The sequence below is a fragment of the Anoplophora glabripennis genome, unplaced genomic scaffold (assembly GCF_000390285.2).
Source record: "Anoplophora glabripennis isolate ALB-LARVAE unplaced genomic scaffold, Agla_2.0 scaffold712, whole genome shotgun sequence".
Classification (NCBI taxonomy): domain Eukaryota; kingdom Metazoa; phylum Arthropoda; class Insecta; order Coleoptera; family Cerambycidae; genus Anoplophora; species Anoplophora glabripennis.
This window is the reverse complement of record NW_019416960.1, coordinates 114,752-139,612: the sequence shown is the minus strand read 5'-3', so window position 1 is coordinate 139,612 and position 24,861 is coordinate 114,752. Positions and strand designations below refer to the sequence as shown.

At 32.5% G+C, this 24,861-nt stretch overlaps 3 protein-coding genes across 3 annotated transcripts in view; 2 read left to right on the top strand and 1 right to left on the bottom strand.

The window, feature by feature from the left end:
* The first annotated feature begins 1,109 nt into the window (after window positions 1–1,109).
* LOC108911443 (cell division cycle protein 20 homolog) lies at window positions 1,110–4,711 on the top strand. The gene is made up of 4 exons (XM_018716382.1): window positions 1,110–2,003; window positions 2,061–2,165; window positions 2,249–2,520; window positions 4,167–4,711. The coding sequence occupies exons 1-4, from the start codon at window positions 1,310–1,312 to the stop codon at window positions 4,653–4,655; spliced, it is 1,560 nt and encodes a 519-aa protein (XP_018571898.1). The 5' UTR covers window positions 1,110–1,309; the 3' UTR covers window positions 4,656–4,711.
* Window positions 4,712–7,430: 2,719 nt separating this feature from the next.
* On the top strand, window positions 7,431–11,573 carry LOC108911442 (smad nuclear-interacting protein 1). The gene is made up of 4 exons (XM_018716381.1): window positions 7,431–7,689; window positions 8,008–8,412; window positions 8,468–8,853; window positions 11,266–11,573. Exons 1-4 carry the CDS (start codon window positions 7,487–7,489, stop codon window positions 11,496–11,498), a joined length of 1,227 nt encoding a protein of 408 aa, XP_018571897.1. The 5' UTR covers window positions 7,431–7,486; the 3' UTR covers window positions 11,499–11,573.
* A 5,126-nt stretch (window positions 11,574–16,699) lies between these two features.
* The window catches only part of LOC108911444 (proto-oncogene tyrosine-protein kinase ROS), an 84,181-nt gene continuing 76,019 nt past the window's right edge, over window positions 16,700–24,861 (bottom strand). The window contains exons 17-25 of the mRNA XM_018716383.1: window positions 23,838–24,437; window positions 23,479–23,718; window positions 23,080–23,304; window positions 22,843–23,026; window positions 22,679–22,790; window positions 22,431–22,625; window positions 21,665–22,095; window positions 18,578–18,732; window positions 16,700–17,451 (exon numbers count right to left, since the gene is read on the bottom strand). Of these exons, the coding sequence (XP_018571899.1) occupies window positions 17,144–17,451; window positions 18,578–18,732; window positions 21,665–22,095; window positions 22,431–22,625; window positions 22,679–22,790; window positions 22,843–23,026; window positions 23,080–23,304; window positions 23,479–23,718; window positions 23,838–24,437 (2,450 nt within the window). The 3' untranslated portion in view covers window positions 16,700–17,143. The remainder of the gene's footprint in view (window positions 17,452–18,577; window positions 18,733–21,664; window positions 22,096–22,430; window positions 22,626–22,678; window positions 22,791–22,842; window positions 23,027–23,079; window positions 23,305–23,478; window positions 23,719–23,837; window positions 24,438–24,861) is intronic.

Genomic DNA, 24,861 nt, shown 5'->3' with positions numbered 1-24,861 from the left:
TATTTGTATAGTCCAAGAAATATANTTGGATGTTTCAAACAAAAATACTTCTTGTATTCCACATAACCACTCCAACTAAATATTACGCGAGTTGAAAATCTTAATCCTACAATGAGATGATCCAGAAAATCACCGATTTTCACAACGCGTTCCCCACCAGTCATCAAATCGTACGCCTAACCTCTCTGCCTTCCGCGAAAAAGCAAGAGCCATGTGACCAAAGCCGTCCCGCGGACACTCGCTACACACGGCGGTAGAGGCTTGATCTTAATCATACTCCACTAGAGATCTTCTTGGAAATGATAGTACGTCAACTCAAACCAAGAACGGCAACCAATTTAACAAGAGGAACATTAAAATGACTGAATAATAAAGTATCAATAAATTTCACGTTACAGTATATTGTTTGTCTGGGGTCGCAATTTTAGAGAAATGTATTCTAAAATAATGCAAATAACTGATAAATAAAGTAAAAACTTACCTGGGCATAACCCCGGCACAGGTACCTGTAACAAAGATGCCGACGGCCTCTATGCTTAAGCCGGGGATTAGGTCGGTGGTTAGGAGGAAAGAAAGGGATTCTTTCCAGGTAGCCTTAATAAAGGCAGGTAGATCTTGCTCGTTGCAATGCACTTCACTTCACAATAAACACGTGCGCTCAGTTCGGCCGCTCGCTCGAGAATTGAATACACCCAATATCAATAATTATTATTCTTGAAAGGACTTATGTTAGCCAATCACGTGCTTGCGCGAGAGAGACAGAAAGAACTGAAACTATCTCTATCTCTGTCTCTTACACGTCTACACTGTCGCCGTAAACGTGCTACCTCCATGTCATGTACTATATGCTCTAATGTGAACGAACACTGATTGCACAAGTGTAAATTAGTCGAAGTGCTCTTAATTGTTTTAAGCGTTATAAAAAATTATAAAAGAACACATTTGCCCGATTTAAATTTCAAATGTTCAATCTATTTCGTGACAGATTGCCTAAGCAATAAATTTTAAATTGTTAGATTGGCGTCACTGCCTTTAGTGACAAACTGACAAAAATACGTTATAATTTAAATTTCAAAACTATAATATATTTGCAACGGAAATTCCCATGTGTCTTTGTTGTGTGATTTTATACTCATACTTGTTAAATGATACCTAGTTACTATTATTTCTGTTAGTGTTGTTTAAAAAAGTTTATCTTTATGCTTGTGTACGTTTCCTAGTATATTGTCAAATATTTATTAGATCATTTGTGGCTACGCCGTAAAACACATAAGACAACAACAAATTAGGTAGTAAACGGTACTTTAATATGTCCCAGTTTAAGTTTTGGAATGACGTTAATAGTTTACTGACTATGGAAGGTCCTGTGAAAGGACCTGCACCGCGGTGGCAACGAAAAAAAGAAGGTGGTTCATCATCAAATTCTAGTTTGAATAATTCATCGAAATTACGCTCTTTGTCATCTTCAGTGTTAAATTTAACAAAAACACCGACGAAAGGTAATGAAAATGATTACCAAAGAAATAAAACGCCCTCTAAAACGCCTTCCAAAAAATCCCGAACCCCAACACCAAACAAAGGACCAAAAACTCCTGGTGGTGACCGATTTATCCCTTTACGGAGTGCTAGTAATTTTGATTTGGCTCATTACAAACTTACTCAGGATGAAAATAATCATAGTGACAGTCCTACACATCAGGAATTACAGAGAGTATTGTCTGAAAATCTACACGGTGCTGATATTAATAATCAACGTATATTAACATATAAAAATAAAGCTCCATCGGCACCAGAGGGTTTTCAAAACCCTATGAGGGTTATTTATACACAAACTAAAACTCCTGCTTCGGTAAAAAGTAGTAGTCGTTATATACCTCAGGCACCAGATAGAATTCTTGATGCTCCAGATATTGTGGATGATTATTATCTTAATTTAATGGATTGGAGTGGAAATAATATACTAGCCGCAGCTTTGGGAGCACATGTATATTTGTGGAACGCAGGTACGCATCAAAAATGAGCATTATAAATTAAAAATTTAATAATTGCTTTGTCCTTAGGTACTGGCAACATTGATCAACTCTTGGAGTTAGAAGGCAATGACTATGTATGTTCGTTGGCTTGGATTCAAGAGGGACATTGTTTAGCTGTAGGAACAACTAATGGTAGGTACTCAGCGACATTATTAATTTAATATATTAGCAGTTTAAGAGAAGCAGTAATTATTTAAAAAACATATATGTATTAGGTACTGTAGAACTGTGGGACTGCTCCAGATCGAAGAAGTTAAGGATTATGGAAGGCCATTCTGCTAGAGTGGGATCGTTGTCTTGGAATTCCTATATTTTGTCTAGCGGATGTCGTAGTGGCCAAATTATTCATCATGATGTACGTCAGAGAGAACATGGTGTGGCCACTCTCTCGGGACATACTCAAGAAGTATGTGGCCTAAAATGGTCAACTGATGGCAAATATTTAGCTAGTGGAGGGAATGATAATGTATTAAACATTTGGCAAGTGGTAAGTTTAAAATTATGCTGCCTTTTATATTTCGGGAATGGACGATCCTGCTGCTGCCATCTGACAAGCAACGTCTCTATGGTAAAGTTCAGTTTTTTGTCGGAATACTTCGAATGTTTTGATGTACAGGCATTATTTGTGTTGTTTACAGTGGCTTGAAAAATTCATCTCGGCTAAAAACCGAAATTAAGCAGTGAACATTTCCGTGTGGTTATTTTTTACAGTTTTCAACGTGGATTATCTCAACAACAGTGCATTAATGTACTTAATTCAGCTTGTGGCGATGAAGTACCATCACTGCTTCGCTCACTGATGAATTTTGTGAAGGTCATCTAAAATCGGTTGTTCTAGAAAATATTGATGCTGTGCGTGATTGCAAGATCGTCATGTGACATCGTGAGTTTGAGGCATCTTTCGGCATTACTGGGACCAGCATACATTCAATATTGCATGAACGTTTGGCTGATAAAAATTTTATTTGCGTTAGATCCCACATAATTCGACAAACGCTCATTGGTCGAAAGAAATGCTCAAAAAATATGATCGCTGTTCTTCAAAACACTGCTATGCCATTGTAACAGGCGACGAATCATGGATCTATACATATGAGCCTAAGAGTAAACAGCAGTCGACTGTATGGATCTTTCAAGATGAGCCGAAACCAACAAAAGTTGTTTGTGCACGAAGAACTTCTAAGAAAATAGTCACCTGTTTTTTTGGAAGAACCAGACGTGATAACTGTACCATTAGTGCAACGTCGGACGATCAATTCTGATTGGTACACAACCATTTGTTTGCAAGTCTTCAGAAAAAATAAAGAATATCAACCATCAACGCATTATTCTCCCCCAGGTCAATGTGAGCCAGCGTTGCCAGATTTTTTTTTTCGCAAAGCGGGATTTTGAAACTTTTTGAATAAAAAGCGGGATTCTTTTGTCCAAATTCGGAACGTACTACGGGTTTGTATAATTGATGCCTAAAAAAAAAAAAGGTCTCACTCGTCTTCAAAAATATCGATGTCTAAAAAAAAAGGACGTTAATAACAGACCTGGAAAAAATCATTCAGAGGAGAGCGGGAGCATGTCCCGCGCGGGACATTTAATTTTGGGTTAAACAGCGGGACGTTCCGCCAAAATCGGGATGTGAGCTCACATATCGGCTCAAGCAAAATATTTTTTGAGGACTGAAAAAGTCTAATAATTATTGACGAGTTTCCCACCGTACAGCCCTGATTTGACATCTACTGACTTTTTTTATTCCCACACATCAAGAATAAATTACAAGGTCGTTTTTCGAGGCATTCAAAGTGCGTGTTTTGGAGGTACCTCGACTGGAATGGAAAGTGTTTTGAAAATTTGTTCAAACGCATGCAGAAGTATAGTGATCTTCATGGAGAATATTTTATATGTTTATGATGATTTATTTCTTTTTTGTTCTCTATTCCCGAAATATAAAAGGCAATCCTCGTAAAAGTAAAATTCGATTTTTCTATTAAGGCGATTTGCATTGACACACTGAGTGCGCACCGAGTATATTTCAATCTTTTATTATCACTGTAGATAATACAGGATGGAGATACACTGAATGCGCACAGTGCATCAATGGAAATCGCTATTACATGTTTAAAATGCACAATCATTTTTTAGGTTACTGGAGGCCACTATTCTCAAACTGCGGCCTTACACACGTTTACATCTCATCAAGCAGCTGTTAAAGCTTTAGCGTGGTGCCCGTGGCAACCACATATATTAGCAAGTGGTGGAGGAACTGCAGACCGCCACATCAGATTTTGGAATTGTAATACAGGTTCTTGTGTTAATGCCATAGACACAAAGTCCCAGGTTTGCGCCTTACTCTGGTCACTGAATTATAAGGAGTTGGTATCCGGCCATGGGTTTGCTAATAACGAGTTAATTATTTGGAAATATCCAAGTATGACAAAGATTGCAGAACTTACCGGTCATACGGCAAGAGTATTGCATTTAGCAATGTCTCCGGATGGTACGACGATTCTGTCTGCCGGGGCAGATGAAACTTTAAGGCTGTGGAAATGTTTTACCAAGAATCCGACCAAGACTAAGGATGCAGAGAAAATTAAAACTAAACCAAGTGCATTGAAGCAATGCATTCGATAGACTTTAGTGTAACGTATTGCAACTGATAAACTATGAATAAATTATCATTTATTTAGTGACTATGTATTGTATGGTTTTATTTTATAATAAAGTTTTTTGACCTTAGATTTTCATATATCTCTTGTTAATAATTAAAAGTTTAAAATATGTTCAAACTCTAGATATTTAAGATCAACAATTTTATTTTTGCATATTTATAACACTATTATAATATGAAATTGATGGATTCAAAACATAAACAAATAACTTGCTGAAGGAATAAATGAAAATATATTTTTAAAAAAGGTATTTATTGGCCCATTTAAATTAGATTTTTTTTTGAAAGACGGAGTTTAAAAAATTGTTGAATTATATGATATGTGATTCACATATCATCGAATGTTGAACTGGAACAATAATTTCAGTCAACGTTTTGAATATGGAGGGTGGAGGCCACAAAACATTTAATAGAGTCTCTACTCTGCACAGTATATTCACTTCCCCTCTTTTGTGGACCACAACCCAACTGCTCTAAAAGCCCAGTAAAGGGACGCAGCAAGCCCAGCCCCTAGTTCACGTTCACCAAAAAGCCCAGCTTAGCTTTTAGCTTTTGAGGTTCCCTACTTGCGCATGGTCTCTGCGCAGTCACTTAAAGCGACGTAAAAAATTAAACTTGGGTCCATTTTTTATAAATAGGTTAGATAGGCACTATACTGTACTAGGTCTACAGCAATGAAGCAGGAAAAAGAGGGATAGTCCACCTCGGTCTCAAATCATTTTATACCACCTCCGGTAGCTCGAAGACTTTTTGCGTTTCAATAAACTGGACACTTTCCGCCTAAAGTGTTCTTGTCAGTTTTGCCATGCTCTTCACGTACATACCACCTATTCCTTAAAGTTTTATACTCTGTTTTATAAAGAAGATTATTTGTGGCCATAGATTATTTGTGCAGTTATGCTTTAACAAGTAAAATTTATATTTAGGTTTGGTTTTTGGCTCATAATAATAAAAACAATTATTTGAAAAATATTAAATGCTTTTATGTGTTCCTCTCGGAAGTATTCCAATTGTTTAAGTATTTAAGAGTAGAACAGTGGCAGTTCAGGAGCAGTTCCATGACAATTGGAAAACAGTTTCTGTTTTGCTCTGCCCCCTCACTCAACAATTTTTACTGTATTGTTTTCACATGTTTTCACACTACCTATGTGGANGACAAAAAAAATTATCTACGTGAAAATTATTTTACAAAATCAATTTCTGAGTGATCTGTGTAGGGTGAGATTTGTTATGTAATTTTAAATTTAGCGGCGGCAGAATACCTAAAACAAATATTGAGTAGGTAGGTATATAGTTGTAGAGCGTACAACTAGATGGCGCTTGCATCTTTTACTGACTAAAGGTAATTTAACTTACTGTATTACCGATAATTCCTAGACAAGGAAAGGAATAGAAGTTGGAGAAAGTGTCAACAGTTAGCGCTGTTAGTGACCACGAAACGAGTAATAACTTTATTAGTCTGAGCCACGAAATCTGTTCAAGTTTCCTATCTATAGTATCATTTATCTAGGACCACAACCCAACTGCTCTAAAAGCCCAGTAAAGGGACAGCGTGATCTATGCGCAATAGCAAGCCCAGCCCGTTCACGTTCACCAACAAGCCCAGCTTAGCTTTCAGCTTTTGATGTTCCCCTACTTGCGCATGGTCTCTGCGCAGTCACTTAAAGCGACGTAAAAAATTAAACTTGGGTCCATTTTTTATAAATAGGTTAGATAGGCACTATACTGTACTAGGTCTACAGCAATGAAGCAGGAAAAAGAGGGATAGTCCACCTCGGTCTCAAATCATTTTAGACCACCAACATCGCCAAAAATAACGACGCGCACTCCCGCAGTTGTTAGTAGGTTACCTCCGGTAGCTCGAAGACTTTTTGCGTTTCAATAAACTGGACACTTTCCGCCTAAAGTGTTCTTGTCAGTTTTGCCATGCTCTTCACGTACATACCACCTATTCCTTAAAGTTTTATACTCTGTTTTATAAAGAAGATTATTTGTGGCCATGGATTATTTGTGCAGTTATGCTTTAACAAGTAAAATTTATATTTAGGTTTGGTTTTTGGCTCATAATAATAAAAGCAATTATTTGAAAAATATTAAATGCTTTTATGTGTTCCTCTCGGAAGTATTCCAATTGTTTAAGTATTTAAGAGTAGAACAGTGGCAGTTCAGGAGCAGTTCCATGACAATTGGAAAACAGTTTCTGTTTTGCTCTGCCCCCTCACTCAACAATTTTTACTGTATTGTTTTCACATGTTTTCACACTATCTATGTGGAGTTAGAATTTTTTAATTGTTTCACTATGGTTAATTATTTTTTTGTGCCACTGTTCGTTAAATATAAGTTTTCAGTAGGCAAACGAAGCGCTCCTTAAGTACTACTGGAGTACTACAATTTCACTTTTTGCAATCCAATTGCCAGGGAACTGTTCCTGAAGTGTTCTTGAACTGCTTCCGAAGGAAGTACATTCTTTATTAATTGGAAAGCAGCTAATAAGTGAAATTTAATATTTATATTAGGCTTTGGCTTTTAACTTGGTACATAATATCAAAAGGAAGTACTTGAAAATTATTTAAATACTTACGTGTTTCTCTCGGAGGTGTTTCAATTGTTTAAGTTTAGAATATTTAAGGAGTAGAACAGTAGAACACTTGACAATTGGAAAACAACTTATGGCGTCGACAAACTTAAAACATGTTTTGTGCTTAAAACTATTTATTTGTTTTGTGGTTAAATCGTTAAACGTCAAAACATAACCTTCTTAGCTTTCTCTATTATTTTGTAATCTGAAATATAAATGGGTTCACATAAGCATAAGAAAAAACATGAATCTGATTCAAGTTCATCGGACAGTGAAGCTAGTTCATCGTCTAGCGAGTCCAGCAATAAAAAGAAAATTTCAAAAAGCCAACATTCCAGTTCAGAGGAAAGCGACGAAAAATATTCTAAGTCAAAACGAAGAAGATCTTCAGATTATTCTGACGCGGAGGTAACAAAAAAGTAAGTGATGAATTTCTCCTTTTTTTTTTTGTGAGATTTCATTTTCTAAATATAGTGTTCCGAAGTCATATTCCTACAAATAATTTTCTTGTTATTTAAGAATATTTTTTGCAGATTGAAAAGCAAATAAACTGACTTTTTGTGTAATTATTCAGTGAAAGATGGGTGGGATTGCAAAAGATTAACAAAAATGGAGATGAGAAAAAGAATATTCACAGAGATGTCTCATTTGTGTATACTTAATTATGTCACCCATACATGTTTTATAATTAAAACACAACAGGACCTTTACAAATTTATATTAAATTTTTTTGTTAGGCAGAAGAATAGAAAGCAAGAAAATGTAGATAGAAGCTCTGATAATAAATACAAAGAAAAGGACCGTTACGAAAAACTTAAAGATGAGGAACGGCATAGAGAGAACAAGCATAGGCATAAATCACCTGATAAAGATCGAGCAAAATCAAGAGATAGAGATGTTGAAGAGTCACATAGTAGGAGAGATTATGACAAAGACAGACATGATGACAGGGATCGAAGTCGGAGAGATTATAATAATAAAGACAGACAAGAAGACCGACATCGAAATAAAAGAGGTGATTATAGGAGGGACGACAGAAGATCTTTTAGAGATCAGGGGGATACAAAGGAGTATAGAGATGATAACAATGATTATAAAAATAGAGGAAGGGATAGGAGAGATAATTATCGTTATGGAAATCGGTAAGAGTACATAAGCTATGTTTATATTCTTTATATTTAAATCAATTTAAATTAGGAGGAGGAGCAGTTCTTTCGATCATGCCAACGCTAAATGGGGTAAACAAGAGGGTACGAAGTATGAAAAAAAGGAACCCCAACAGAAGGAAAAGCCAAACTTTAGCCTTTCTGGAAAACTCACAGAAGAAACTAATACTTACAAGGGCATTGTTATCAAGTATAGTGAACCACCTGAAGCTAGAAAACCTAGGAGAAGATGGAGACTGTATCCGTTCAAAGGAGAAAAAGCCTTACAGACATTGTATATACACAGAGAAAGTGCATATCTTATTGGCAGAGAGAGAAAAGTAGTTGACTTGCCGGTAGATCACCCCTCTTGCTCAAAACAACATGCAGTTCTTCAGTATCGGTTGGTCCCCTTCACCCGGGATGATGGAAGTGCAGGTAGATGAACGTTTTTCAAATAATTATTATGTTTTAAGTGCAGCGTATATAAACTATCAAATTCAGGAGAACTAAACTAAGTCACGCATAACATTCTGTGCATCTTTCCAATAGTTTGGAAAATGTGTTTAATCAAGGAGTATGTAAATTATAAATAACAATAGCTTTTTATGGATTGAGATCCTCCAGCCTGTCTTATATAATATTTTACAGTATTATTTACATTTTTAAGCACGTCTATTTCACAAAAGTTTAAAAATTAAAGAAAAAATAAAAATATCAACTTTACGGTGGTTAGCTCTCTGAGAGAGTGTGGAATTTCTTGAAGGGCATTTTACTAATTAATTTGAAGTTTTATAGTTTATTTTGATTGGGTTGGATTTTGGTCTTCTCATAGATCATCTGCATAGATTAATTGGGTCTGGGAAAAAGTTTGAGGCATTTTTTTAGTAAAATTCAACTAGTTTTTTTATAATGTGAAAAATTATTATTGACAATGTTCGTCATTTTTCGGATACAGCTATGATGCCATCGGTGAAGAACTTCTGTGGTTTATCGTTGAAAAATAATCCAGTGGTTTTCATACGCTTCTTTTGAAGCCAGCTTAATTCCATTGAGAGACTTCTGCAGAGATCGGAACAAATGATAGTCAGCAGGTGCTATATCTAGACTATACGGTGGCTTCATCAAAAGTTCCCAACTAAGCTTTCATAATTTTTGATGAGTCATCAAAGACGTGGTCGGGCGTTGTTCAATCTGGGCCGTTTTCTTTCAATTTGGCGTCATTTCTCCAGTTATTCACTGTAGAGTAGAGAATCAATTGTTTGACCAACTGGAAGTAGCCCATGGTAAACCATTTCCTTTCAGTCCCACCACACATGCAGCATCACATTTTTCGATATCAATTGGCAACCGCATTTGATGGCTCGCCATTCCTTCTCCACGATCTGTAATGCTTCCGATTGTTGTACGTTACCCATTTTTCATCACTCGTTATGACACAATTAAAAAATGGCTTGATATCATTGCGTTTCAGCAGCTCATCGCAGATATTAATTCGATCTAACATGTTTTTTGCGCACAACTCATGAGGCACCATACATCGAGCTTCTGTTTGTAGCCAGCTTTGTGTAAATGGTTTAAAACAGTTTTCTGGTCAATGTCTAGCCTCATACCAATATCGACATTGCTGATATGCTTATCTTGCTGGACTTTTTTAAGAATTTCATCAGCTTTTTCACTGACTGGAACAGTCTTTCACATGAAAATTACCAGAATGAAGGCGAGCGAGCCATTTTTGCTGGTAGATTTTGGTAAAGTACCTTCACCGTACATTTTACAAATTTCATCATAAGCCTGCACAGCTTTCTTTCCTTTGTAGTAATAATATTGTAAAATATAACGCAATTTTTCATTATCATTTTCCCCATTTTTACACATAATACAGACAACTTTTCAGTCACAACCAATTTCGATGTTTATACACTCAAAGTGTCACCTTTCCAACGAGCATTTGTTGGTCTCGCTGGGTCGTGGTTCGTGAGTTATTTGCCATCTATCTGGAAAAACGCCTTTCTCTCAGACCTAATATATACACTGTTGTCTATTATACAATTATACGATTAAAAAGAGAGTTTGTGGGATAACCAATTTTTGTTAGAGTTTATAGTTCTCAATGAAAACATTTCAATTACTTGCATTTTTTTTTATTACTCATTGATGATGGTTTAGATACTGTACTATCAACTTGCACATATTTATTATTGTTTATAATTATTTCACTCATGCTGTTCTGATGGTTTTGCCTTTCTTACTTTCCATTTTTTTTTTGCTATTATATTACTTGCTACAGTACAATAATAGGACACCTATGAATATTCTTTCTAGTCATAATTCATTAATGGACATGTGTAATTTACCAAATAAAAGTGTACTTTAAAACTTTGCACAATGACATGCACAAGTTGTTTCATCAACAACATATATCAGCACGGATATAGTAAAGCAGTATTGAAAAATGACGTTCATAAACAATTGAATATCTATAAAACATTATTGTTCTTCATTTAAATAAAGTTAGAACTAGCATTCCATAGACCGGTCTTTTAAAAATTGTGCATTATAACACATATCATAGTCTAAAATTGGTCTACAAATTGTTTTATAAATTGAAATAAATAAAGTAAAAAAATCCGAAGCGCTCCAGGTAAAAATCGTAGTTGTTAAAATTGGATGTTTTTTATAATCGTAATGTTATTACACTACACTAAGTTGTATTATTATTCAGCATTATTAATGAATTGTTCCTTATAACAGAATATTGTGTTAATTAAAACAATCTGGTGGTTTTAAGCAATAAATAATTAACTTCTAACTAAAAGTTAAAACATTTTTTAAGATTATTTGTTCCAGGTAAAAGGGTACGTCCGTATCTCATTGACTTGGAATCAGCAAATGGAACTTTTATCAATAATAAGAAAATTGAATCCAAAAAATACGTCGAATTATTTGAGAAAGATGTGATAAAATTTGGGTACAGTTCAAGGGAATATGTTTTGTTGCATGAAAATAGTAAAGACGAGGCAATGGATGATGACGTAAAGCAAGAAGAGGAAGAACCTCCCGTAAAAGAGGAACCTGCATGAAATAAAAATATTTTAGATATAAAGTTGTATGTAATAGAAATTAATTGGGAAAAAATAAAGTAAACTTAAGTTATGATACATTGGAAAAAAAAGAAAATTACATTTTTTTGAGACCTGTGATGTTGTCTTGTACAAATTAAATTGTTCAAAGTTACTTTGCTTTTTACACTGCAGTGGTTCATTTAGAAATAATTGTACCATTTAAGAATTCCTATAGAAGTTAAACTCAAAATATCCGGGGTCAACATTGATGTCTATAATTCAGGTAAGAGTGTGCAATTAATAGTAGTTTAATTTGTTTTTCTGAAATTTAACACGAACATAAAATTTTCAGTTTTAATTTTTTTGACATTTTTTTTTGTAACTTAAAAAGTAGTTATTTACTATGTGCGAGAGAAAAAAAATAGATTTTAACATGAACTGTGATGTTTATCTCCCAACATGACGTGAAGGAAACAAATACTCTCAAATGCTAAAATTTTACTTCAAACTATATTTTTTTGTGAATCAGATAATTTTGGAGTTATTTTTTATTTATGTGGAAAGATTATTTTAATTTTTTAAAAATAAAGTGACTCAATTTTCGAATAAAATACAAGATATCTTAGAAACACCAACTGGAATTAAATGCACATGCCATCCACGAAATATTGAGTAGTCTCAAAATTCTGATGATAGGAAAGGTAACTCCCAGCATCTCCACCACTGGTTAACGGATTTGTGTAGCAATTTAGTATATTTTTAGTTAGTTAACTCAAGTTTCATCAATCTACATCAAATATTTTAAGAGATAAGTATTTAAATGAATGTTATTATATTTTTTTTATTTTATGCAACATCTCAAAAACAGAGTTCTATGACCTATGTTTATATGATTTTTTTTTCTTTTGAGGTGTTCTATCATCAGGTAAAGTTTGACTTATTGACGCTTTAGTACGAAAACATGCTATCTCAGATTTCGGTTGGCAAACATGCTATCTCAAATTTCAGTTGGAAAACATGCTATCTCAAATTAAACTTGAAAAACATACTAGCTTGGATTGAAAAAAAATTGGAATGATTGAAACCGTGCATTTATAATAAACTTATACAGGGTGGTGCAATGGGTATTGATGGTTTTTAGTGTTATTATGGATATACGAATGAAACGACCAATGTTAAAAAGATATATTTTTATTACACATATAATGCAGTTTTACAACGAAAATTATTTTTTGAAAATAATGTCTTAAATGGCCACCATGTTTTTCTAAACATTCCTGAAGTTGTGATTGAAAATTTTCTGTAACTCGTAGCAGCATCTCCTATCTTTATTAGAACCGACAAATTCATTTTTTGCACATCCATGATCACGAAACTTGGCAACCCACCGCAAAATTGTGTTGCGCAAAGGAATTCTACAACGCCTTGGAATGTTATATTCACGCCGAAACTGTCATTGCACCTCAATAACGGACTCTGATCGGTGATACGCCTTAATGCAAAAGCTGCGTTGGTTCACTGGCCACGTATCCATGGCTACTAAATGGCATTACATGCGGAATATTTTAAGCGGTTGAATTCCCCCTCCACTTTACTCATATTAGGACAGTGGCATCTCAAAAATTGTCAATACCCATTGCACCACCCTGTATAATATATTTTTCAAAAAGTAAGGAATATTTAACATCTGAGCTAGCATGTTTTCCAAGCTTAATTTGAGATAGCATGAGATAGCATGTTTTCGTACTAAAGCGTCGATATGCAATTTGTGATTAAAAGGAATTTACAAATTTGGAGAAAATATTTTAATGGCATTTAGGTTGAATTAATAATAAACATTTTTAATTATTAAAATGATTGTAACTGTAAAATGGTGCTTAAATATAATTAAAATTGTTAAATGTTATAATTTTACATACTATATAAAACGAGGTCAATATTTGCATCCGTTTTGACCTGTTTTTAGTGTTTAGTAGAAAAATTGCTAGTCCAGTATCAGGTAATAATCAGTTCTACAGAATTTGTTTATTTTTCTAGATTCTTATTTTAACTGTTTTCTTTTTGTGAAAGGACAGTGTGCCTTTGGTGTGTGTTAACAAGTGCAAATAAACATACTAAAATGGACGTTGATACAGTAACAATCAATTAATGGACATGGCGGTAACATATGAAAGCTAGTTAACTGCACATCTTTATGTGCTTGATTTCCAAATAGGCATGCATCAGCTTTTATAAACAGAGGAGCTATCAGTGGGAGCAGTGGTTCCATAAAAGTTTTCATCGTATCAAAGTGGTAAGTCTGTAGATGTTAAAAAAATTTTTGCTTTTGGATTTATTAACTTTTCAAATATCCTGGCTAGTGTTGCCAGATTTTTTTTCGGGCAAAGCGGGATTTTGAAACTTTGAACAAAAAAGCAGGATTCTTGATGTCTACAAAAAAAAAAAAGTTCTCAGGATATCTAGGAAACAAATTGTCCTCAAAATAAATCGATGTCTAAAAAAAAAAGGAGAAAATAATTGACGCCTAAAGAAAAAAAAACCAGAGCGGGAAAAGCGGGACCGAGCCTGTCCCGCGCGGGACATTTAATTTTGGCTTAAAAAGCGGGATGTCCCGCCAAAATCGGGATATCTGGCAACGCTGATCCTGGCTTTGTATAAATGGAATTAATATCTGAAGTTATTTATTTGTGACATAATTTTAGTTTTTTAATTATTTATCGAATTAGTGAAGTTGAAAGAAAATTAAAAACTAACAAAGCATTTTTTTTAATTGTGTCGTTGGTCCATCAAATTCGTTAGTGATATTTTGATTCAATGCACAAATTCATCAAACTTTTTCCTGGAGAATTTAAAAGCTTGCCATTTTTGTTATTATTACAAACAGACTTTGCTTATAAAAATGTCTCTTTGTCCTAATGTCTCTTTGGACTTTAGGGAATATCTTTTCAGTGTGTTAAAAAAAATATCATAGTATGTTTTTTAGGTTACTCCACATTGGAATGATCTGAAACGTAGTACACATTCAATGTTTATTTCAAGTCATTGGACAATTATGCAAAAAAAATCTATTTTATGAAACAGTATTAAATCCTTTCATTTTTAGATAACTAGTAGTTACTGGGATTCTATACATTCTCCGAAATTGCCTTCAAGTTCTCCTCCCCATTTTCTTATTTTGTTATTGTTTGCTGCCTAAACAAGGTAATTTTTGTGTTGCCTCATTATGACTTCAAATGACCCCTAAAGTACATAAAAAATAAATTTAAACACTACTAGCTAATCATATTTTATAGGATTTGATGTTTAATATACAGGGTGTTCTGAAAGTCCGTCAGGAAATTCCAGGAGATGATTCTACAGATTAAAATAATAGCAGTATGCAATGAAAATTTTTTCGAATTGTCAATTGTTTACAAGTTACAGCTTGTCAAAGTTCAATTTTTTTATTTTTCTATTTAAATGACTTATTTAATTCAAGTTTGATTAGTTTCTCATTTGGCACAGCCACTAAGTGGATGAAACTCTATTGGATCAGTCAAAGAAAAGTTTCAATATGTACCGCTATAGGGCACTTTACTTAGAACACAAAATTTGTTTTGTTTATAATTTTTTTCTCTTGCTAGGCATCACATAAATTTAAACATTATTGAAAAGAGACACAATAACAGAAAAAATTATGTACTCTTTATTCAAGCCGATAAATGTAACTGTTTAGCAGGAAATCGCTATTAAAGTTTTATTAAAGATCAAATTTTTGATAATTCTTTCTCAATTAATCAAGTTGCCATGCTGTAATACCTTCTCTTGTAAAACCAGCTTGGTTAGTAAATAAAATATTATTAGTAAATTCATTATCCTCATTTTATTTTTTCACAATGGTATTACAGGGCCGAAAAAAAATTGTGGTAAAAAATACCTGCTTTAAACAATTTTTATTACAATTCATAACACCAAAATTACTAATGACATTTATTTATAGCATGGTAACTTGATTAATTACAGAAAGATTAATCAAATATTTGATGTTAATAACACATTAACAGCAATTTCCTGGTAAATGGTTACATTTATCGGTTTGAATAAAGGGTACATCATTTTTTCTGATATTGTTTCTCTTTTCATTAATGTTTAAATTTCTGTGATATCTAGCAAGAGAAAAAAGTTATGAACAAAACAAATTTTGAGTTCTAGATAAAGTGGCCTCTAGCGGCGCATAATGTAACTTGACAATTCGAAAAAAATTTTCATTACATACTGGTATTATTTTAATCCATAGAATCACCTTTCGGAGTGTTCTGATGGACTTTCAGAACACTCTGTATAATAAAATGAAGAAAATAAGATAAAAAAACATCACTCTCCCTATTATAGCGTTAATTAGACAATAGGAAGTATTTTAATACAAATTATTATTTCACCACACGATTTCAAGTCATTTCATTTTACGATACCAAAATATAATGAATTATGACTATTTCTTGTAAATTTCTTCTACGATTTACCTACTGAAATTTTTGTTTGTATTACATGTAAACTTGTTTTATATTTACCAGATTTTGGCCCAATAAATTGATCGATTGATTGTCTCAAAAATTGGCCAATGTATTGGAAATTGGTTCTAATCTAAAAATTGGCCAATTTTGAGGATTTTTAGTGGCATTTATCATTGTATTTTAAATAATAATAGATATAATGCGAAAAACAACAAATTTTTCAAAAAAATTGATAATACAATTTGAGTACTGTATATATTCTCTAACGTGGCTAGGCACAGGGAAATCAAATTTTGGAGAAAAACATTTTTCTCTCATCCTGTATGTTTTGAATACTTAAATTTAAATAAAACCCTAGGAATTTCAGTGAAGAAGAAACCTATAATTTAAAAAAATAAACAAAATCAGAATAGCCGTTTGTGAAAAAATCAACTTTGAAATTGTGACCCATTTTTAGTAGTGCATTAGGCTCAGTTATAAGTTTAATATAATTTGTGGTTTGCTGTTAACATGGTTGAGCCAAATTTGGTCACTAAATTAGCCAATATTTGAAATAATTTATCAGGTTTATGAATGTAAAACAGGTTATTGGATAATCCTAAGAAAGTGAATAATCCTAATTAATATATATTTATTTATGGAGTCTTATTAAATCACATAAATTTCTATTTACAAAATATACATTTTAAATTATAAATAAATACAGTTATATAAGAATTTGTATCAAATTTAAAATATAGGGAGAACAAAATAAAAAAATACTGGAAGTGTGACATTTCACTATCGTATACATTTCATTACAAAGAAATGAAAAAAATTAATATCTATTGTGGTGATAACCACATCTATAATATCATTATTTACTTTCTTTTGACTTAATGAAAATAGTAATATTTTAAGTTTTATGAAATTATGATTATTAAATTAAATTCAGAAGATTTTTTTTTAAATAGATACCAATTCTCAGATCCTACACTAATCTGAATGTCATTAATAAAAAAAGCAAACAGTATACAAGATTTTTGTATATTTCATACACATTTTTGATATGCATTTCTTGGTAAACAAAAAGTTAATAACAATAAAAGAACTACTAACTATAAGTAATTTATACAAATTTGCACTTATCAAGGCCACAGCAATAAATAAAATATATTTTTAACAAATATATCATGATATCTCAGCTTTTTCTGATTCAGTGAAATTTTTCAGAGTGTTATTGTCATTGCGGTCCTCATTTGTTTTTAAACTGTTGTTGTTTTCTGAATCAGAATCATTTTGTTCAGTCACAATCTCTGATGAATTTTGTTCTGTCATTAGATTTGGAATTTCATAGCCATCATTTTCCTCGGGATCAGGGTCATAAACCAATTCTAAATATTTTGGTACATTTTTTGCTGAATAATTTTTTTCCCGTTGCAAGAATGGTGTTTTTTCCTTGCTTGATTCATCTTCAGCTTCGTTTTTCCACGAGTTTCCTTAAATAAGAAATACAAGTTTAATTGAATTTGTAATAGATTTGAATATGGAAGGTGTTGCTATATCCCATTGACAAAATTGCAAAGGTGATTCTTTGGACAAAAATAATTAAAAAGTTTATATGAACTTTTTTACAAATAGCGAAGTCAATGTTGCCGCAATAAAGAAATTTGAAGGTTCTCTAGGGCTCGTGGTTCTAAAATAAGTATCACTTTGTAGATTATTTCGAATGATAATTCGTATATTTTGATTCTCAAAATAGTGTTCAATACCAGGTAGGAAAGTACCGATGGTCTATCTGAAGTTACGTGAGAGCGATAAAGTAAGCCATAGAAATCCATGTGATAGACAAGGATGGGTATAGTGAAGGCGTCTAATAGTCACCGCCCATTTCGCCCTTCCACAAATAAGAAGTGGATCTTATTTGTGGAAGGGCGAAATATCGAATTCGAATGGATCATCTTAAAATATGTGCAAAATAAATAAAAACAACTAAAAAAGTAAAACTATCATCTCGTTTATTAAAAGTAAACCGTTTGCAGACTTCCTATGAATTTTTTATATTTTTGGTTAGAGAGAATCACCTGTAGTGTAGTTTTGTTTGTAAAATACTGCAGCACCTTTTATAGTTACAGAGATGAAATCAGGGACTGGGAACTTTGCTGAACAAAATCGAAAACTCGTTCTTTGTATGTTTGTTCCTGAGAACATAGTGACGAACTGAACGATTTAAATGATATTTTTTTCTTCGGTGGAATATCACTGCTCCAGGCTTTTAGTTCTCAGGAAGACATTTAGAAGAACGTTTTGCTCTCGACCTCAATCTCGGCAAGAATGTTCTCCTTTTCTGCTCTCAATTTGATTTTCTAGTAGGAACAGTTCGTTTTTTGGCTTTGTTCTTCACAGGAATGTTCTCTGTCCCTGAAGGAAATCTATGACTGATATTGCATTAAATTACCTGGATCATTAAAATTTTCATCTAGATAATATGTTGCATTTGATATCCCAGAAAAAACTGAAAATGAGCACATGCATTTTGTTAAAACATGCTGATGAAACATTAATTTTAATGAAATCATTCACATTAAAATGAATTATGCACTTCTTTTAAACTTCTGTACTCACGTTCAAGCACAGTGCTTATGTACTGCCCTTCATGAGCGCCTGTGGTAGGATTCCTTAATAGGTCTTGATGCAGGTTTTCCAGTACACTTAAGCAAAATTTAAATGTTGGACGGTTTTCTGCTTCAAACTCCCAACACTTCAGCATGAGTTTGTACCTGAAGAAATATTATATACAGGATGTGCCAGTTAACATTTCCACTGACATTTTCTTAGAGATAAATAAACATATTTTAATTTAGTACAAGCCATCGGCGGAGAACGGTGAGGGTTCCATTTGGCATTATGTAAAACTGTTTTTCTGTACTGGGAACATAAAAATTGTGCAACACCGAATAGCCTTTATCCTACATTTGCCTATAACTCTGTCTAATTATTTTGTTCCAAGAGTTAGTAGCTGAAAGTTAATACAGCTTCTTCCAGGTCATGTTTTTTCCAAAGTTGGAAGAATTTTCTACATAACTTGGCAATCCCGGACTAAAATGTTAAACTGTTTATATTGACATATATAGAATTTTCTCGGAAATCCATATGTTTAAAAAATATACTGGGTGTTCCTTGTATGTTTCAAATTAATTTTGTAGTTTAAGTTTCTTGATTCTGTACAACTTTTATATAAACTCTTTTTCAGTATTATGAGTAACAAGGGTGTTATTTTACTTTCTCATACTAATGGCTCACCCTTTTAAGAAATATCAGACTTTTTATGAAACGATTACCGAATTTTTTGACATTTTTCCTGAATAGTTAATTTATTTTTTACATCAAAAAAAAAAATCTGTAAATAAGGTAACATTTGAATAACGAAACAGCATTATTAAAAAAATATATATAATTTGTAGAGCATCTTAGTTAGTCACAGGATTTAATTCACATCACATCAGTTGCATATGAATTTAGTTTATCAAATTGGAAAATGTTTGAAAAGAAAATGATGAAAACTCATAACGAAGAGATTAAGTATACTGTTGTTCTTGCACAGAACCAATAAATAAAATTTATAATAATTGATAAATGATCGATTTTAGGAAGTAAATGAATAGGAAAAAAGTTGGCCATTTTTTGTTTCCAGGATGACAGAATGTTGTCTGTAATTAATTATTAGTGGATTTTCAGTAATTTTTTGTTTGGCTATTATTTCTGCCACATTAAAAAAATAATAATAAATAACTCAAAAGAATAATGATAATAAATAACTCAAAAGAATCAGTCACACTGAGAGAGTAGATCACGGCACAATAATCACTTTATACACTTTATGTTTCGAAAAACTGCCTGTCAAATGTGACAGTTTCCTTTTTTTGTTCAGTCGAGATGGCTAAATGACATACTAATGAGAACTAATAAGTTCAAACTGGCCTATGTCTGGTGACTGCTCTGATGAAAAAGATTAGCTTTTTACTAAATATTGGGAATGTAATTCATTGCTGGACGGGGCATGCATAGTCTGCACAATATCATTAGTTAAAATGTCATTGGGAGTCTTAAGTGCCAGATTCTGTAGATTTTAGAATTTATTATTAATTTTTCTGTTTTTTTTAAGTAGGCTNTTATTCCATTTTGAGTTAATTTTATTATTTATTATTTATTTGTGGTATTCTATGAAATAATAAAAATTAAGTTTTTTCAGAAATGTTGCTAATCTTAAAAACTAACAATTTTAGATATAGAACATGCTTAATAAAAGGTGAAGTGGACCGATATGTGAATAAAATAGAACAATAAAATAATACAGGGTGTACCATTTGAAAAATTTTAGAAAATCAAATTTAAACTTTCTAAAAATGATCATATTATAAAAATGCCCTGTATAAAATATGGATATTAGCTAATATAGGAGCCTTTGTCTAACATTTGCCTATAACTCTGTCTAATTATTTTGTTCCAAGTGTTAGTAGCTGAAAGTTAATACAGCTTCTTCGAGGCCATGTTTTTTCCAAAATTCGAAGAATTTTCTACATAACTTATTGGCAATCCCGCACTAAAATGTTAAACTGTTTATATTGCCAAATATAGAATTTTCTCGGAAATCCATATGTTTAAAAATATACTGGGTGTTCCATTTAAAAAATGTAATATTTGGCGTGTCGCGGTTTTACTCATCGCCCTGTATGTTTCAAATTAATTTTGTAGGTTAGGTTTTTTGATTCTGTACAACCTTTATATAAACTTTTTTTCTGTATTATGGGTAACAAAGGAGTTATTTTACTTTCTCACCCTGTATATACCTTTACTTAGGAAATATCAGACTTTTTATGAAACGATTACCGAATTTTGTGACATTTTTCCTGAATAATTAATTTATTTTTTATCCCATTAAAAAAATCTTTAAATAAGGTAACATTTGAATAAGGAAACGAAATTAAAAAATATATATATAATTTGTAGAACATCTTACTTAATCACAGGATTTAATTTACATCACATCAGTTGCATAAGAATTTAGTTTATCAAATTGGAGAATGTTTAAAAAGAAAATGATGAAAATCTTTTGGCCATTTTTTATTTCCAGGATGACAGAATGTTGTCTGTAATTAATAATTAGCGAATTTTCAGTAATTTTTTATTTGTTTGGGTATTTCTGTCACATTAAAAAAATAATGATAAATAACTCAAAAGAATCAGTCAAAGGGTTGATTTTAGAATTTTAGTTTTGCCTAGCCAGAAATATTTCACACAGAGAGTAGATAATTCTTCACGACACAATAATCTCTTTTGCAGTTTATGTTTCAAAAAACTATATCTGTCAAATCTGACAGTTTCCTTTTTTTGTTCAGTCCAAATGGCTAAATGACGTACTAATAATGAGAACTAATAAGTTCAAACTGTCCTATGTCTGGTGATAGCTCTGACGAAAAAGATTAGCTTTTTACTAAATATTGGAAATGTAATTCAATGCTGGACGAGGCATGTATAGTCTGCACAATATCATTAGTCAAAATGCCATTGGGAATCTTACATGCCATATTCTGTAGATTTTAGAATGCATTATTAATTTTTCTGTTTTTTTTTTAAATAGGCTAAAAATGATTATTATATTTATTCATAGTAAATAATAAAATCATTACTAAACTAGTTCGTCAAACTTACAATTCTTCTGGACAGTCAGTTGGTTTTCCCAATCGCCCACCTCTCCTGACATAGTGCAGCACCTCCAGATTGGCCCTAGCCGGATAAGGTTGTTGTCCCAACGTCATGATTTCCCATAAAAGCACTCCAAAAGCCCAAACATCGGACTGACTAGTAAAAACACCATCAACTAAGGATTCTGGCGCCATCCATCTGACTGGTAGAAGGCCTTCTCCTTCTTTTCGATAGTAATCGTTCTTGTAAATGTCTCTAGCTAAACCAAAGTCTCCTATCTTTACTAGTCTTGATTCAGTTTCTGTAGACGACACAAGACAGTTTCGACAAGCTAGATCTCTGTGAACAAAATGCATTTCTTCCAAATATTTACATCCTTTCGACACATCTACGCACATTTTCAGGAGTTCCATTAGATTCAATGTAGGAGTATTTGTCTGTAACAGATTTAAAATTTATAATTGAATATAGAAATATTAATTTTGAGGAACGTGTATTGAAAAATACTTTACATAATTGCTATAATGAAGTGATATAAATAATTTAAAATAGTTTTAAAAAATATCTACATTAATGTAGATTTATTGTTTTAAGATTTTTTTGAAGTTTTTTTAATTTTCATATTCTCCTATAAGATAGTGTTTCAATTTCACTTAAAAAAAATCGTTTATGTTAGGATACAAAGCTATGCTTGTTTGATTGTTCGCTTGTTACTTAAAAAGACAGCTATTATGAATTTTATTTCAATGCAATTTTTATCTGTTTTACTCACTGATGGATTACGGGAATCTCTTAGATATGTAAGTAAGTCTCCCCCTTGCATAAGCTCCATTATAATGAAGTGTGGGTCATTGTCAAGACAAACTCCAAGAAGTTGTAGAATATGTTTGTGTTTAAAGTGACTCATAAGTTGAGCTTCTTGAAGGAATTCACTCTTCTCTTGATCTGATGCACCTTTTTTTAAGGTCTGTAAATGTTAATGCAATAATTGTTAAGCACTTGCAGTGGATAAAAACTTACCTTTATAGCAACTTTCGTATCTTCATTGCTATTTTCAATTCCTTTAGCTTTGCCCTCAAATACTTCCCCAAATGCGCCACTTCCCAAGAATTTTGTTAATGTTATTTGATCTCTAAAATTTATTAGTACTATACATCATTTCAATTCAGATAAGACTATTCTACCTTCTTATATGTGGCAACAGGGTTATTTCTTCTGGAGGTTGTTGAGCTGACACATAAAGAACATTTGTATTATGGACTCCTCTTCGTGGCAATTCCCTTAACGTAGCCAGTTCTACATCTGGAGCTCTAGGAATGGACACCAACTGCGGTACTTTCTTTGGCTTCCGCTTTCCAGAGCACATAACTATTTTTTTTTCAAATTAATGTGATTATAATGTAAATTTTTCAATAACTTACCATAACAGAATGCTGTGACTAGAATAACACATATAGATATAGGCACCGTTGTAGCTACAAGTATTAATTTCATTGGATTTTCTTTTTCCGCCATTCTCGCAGCTTCATTTAGATCAAATTCATTACTCTCTTCACTTGTGTCGCTCCATCCGTATGAATTCAAGGCAGACACACGAAAAGCATATTTCTGTTTGTCATCTAAGCCTTCCATTATCCAAGAGGTATCTGTAAAAGTTCATAATTTTTATTTTGTAAGCTTAAATAGAAATTATGAAAAGATAAATTAGAGTAGGTACTTATGAATTTAGTACAAACATTTATTTGTTTATCACTGTTTTGGATTATTGCGCCCTCATCAGAGAAAAAAATGATATAAGCAGTGAGTTTAGTCTAATTTACCTGTTCCATTATAAAATATTTCCCATTCGGGTTCTTCTATTTCTATCGAAGGGGATGTATTAAACCATGGCTCTGTCCTATTGGTACTTCTTTTGTTTCTGTAAGATATAAGAATTTTTCCTTCTAGCTTATACAATTCTATTGGAGCACCATTGTCTTTAGAGGCCTCCCACCATACTTTATATATATTTGGTTTCACATATTGAATTAATGGGATACCAGGGGGGCTAGGTCGATCACCTAAAATGAGTTATTTTTCAGTTACTTCTGCCAAAATCATGTGAGTAAAGATTAATTAATGTTTTATGGGGATTTCACTTGAAACTTTTTGCTTGAAATACACAACTCCATATACGTACCTAATGTTTCGAAAGTAAATCTACCATCTGATGGCCACATATATAATTCAGTATCATCCTCGTAAAAAAGAACAAGCCTGAATTTATACTGCGTTTTAGGTTTCAAGTCGTCTATACTAATGTGAGTTTTATCATTTTTCTCTTCTGTTGTGTCGATTTGTTTCCAATCGTTAGATGTAATTGGTGTATATTCTACGCTATAATTCTTAATATGTTTAATAATTTGCCAAGAAAGTTTCATAGAATAAGCTGTCCTATTTGTCAAAATGAAACTTGCTGGTTCAGGATAAGTGGTTATCTGTACCTTTTCACTATCTCTAGAGGAGTCATTGGTTTCGCTATAGGCTCTTACCCATATTGTGTAAGTTTCGTTTGGTGATAGTTTGTGTAAGAGTGTTGTAAGCATAGTGTTGTTTTCAGAATGAGTGTCTGGTACTGGCTGTTCGCCTTTTTGCCTTACTCCAGACAAGGAGCCTTCTGTTTGCCAATGAATTTCATAATACACTAATATACCATTCAATTCTTCCGGTGGCAGCCAATTAATTCTTGCCAAAGTTGGATTTATAATATGTACAGTAACATTTTGAGGTTCAGAAGGGACTAAAAAAATGATTTTTCTATAAGCTAAGGGTATTATAAAAAAATAAGCTAAGAAATCGACCATAAATTCTTTGGCCATAAATAATAACTTTCCTTATACCATTCTTTATTTAAATACTTTTTTCAAGATAGAGGAGTTTTTCAACAACAGTTTTTAACTTTTTGTATAATTTTAGTTAAAGAAAAAATCGAAACACAAATGAAAGCAAGTCCCAACTTTTTCTATGTCTTCAAAGTTATCGTTTTTTTAAACAAGGACTTGGTATTCTAAAAAAATATGGCAGTTGTAAGAAAAAGTATTTTTAAAATTATACAGGAAAAGCTCGGAAAAGAAACATTTGAAGCATCAGGAATGTTCCATTATTATTGAACTAAGTTTTTGTATTATCAATTCAGTTTTTGCCATTATGAAATTAGTTGTTAT

Coding starts and splice junctions, on each gene's coding strand:
- LOC108911442 (XM_018716381.1), top strand. CDS start 7,487: ATGGGTTCACATAAGCATAAGAAAAAACATGAATCTGATTCAAGTTCA. Junction 8,413..8,467: donor AATTATCGTTATGGAAATCG/GTAAGAGTACAT, acceptor AATTTAAATTAG/GAGGAGGAGCAGTTCTTTCG. Junction 8,854..11,265: donor CCGGGATGATGGAAGTGCAG/GTAGATGAACGT, acceptor TATTTGTTCCAG/GTAAAAGGGTACGTCCGTAT.
- LOC108911443 (XM_018716382.1), top strand. CDS start 1,310: ATGTCCCAGTTTAAGTTTTGGAATGACGTTAATAGTTTACTGACTATG. Junction 2,004..2,060: donor TGTATATTTGTGGAACGCAG/GTACGCATCAAA, acceptor CTTTGTCCTTAG/GTACTGGCAACATTGATCAA. Junction 2,521..4,166: donor TATTAAACATTTGGCAAGTG/GTAAGTTTAAAA, acceptor ATCATTTTTTAG/GTTACTGGAGGCCACTATTC.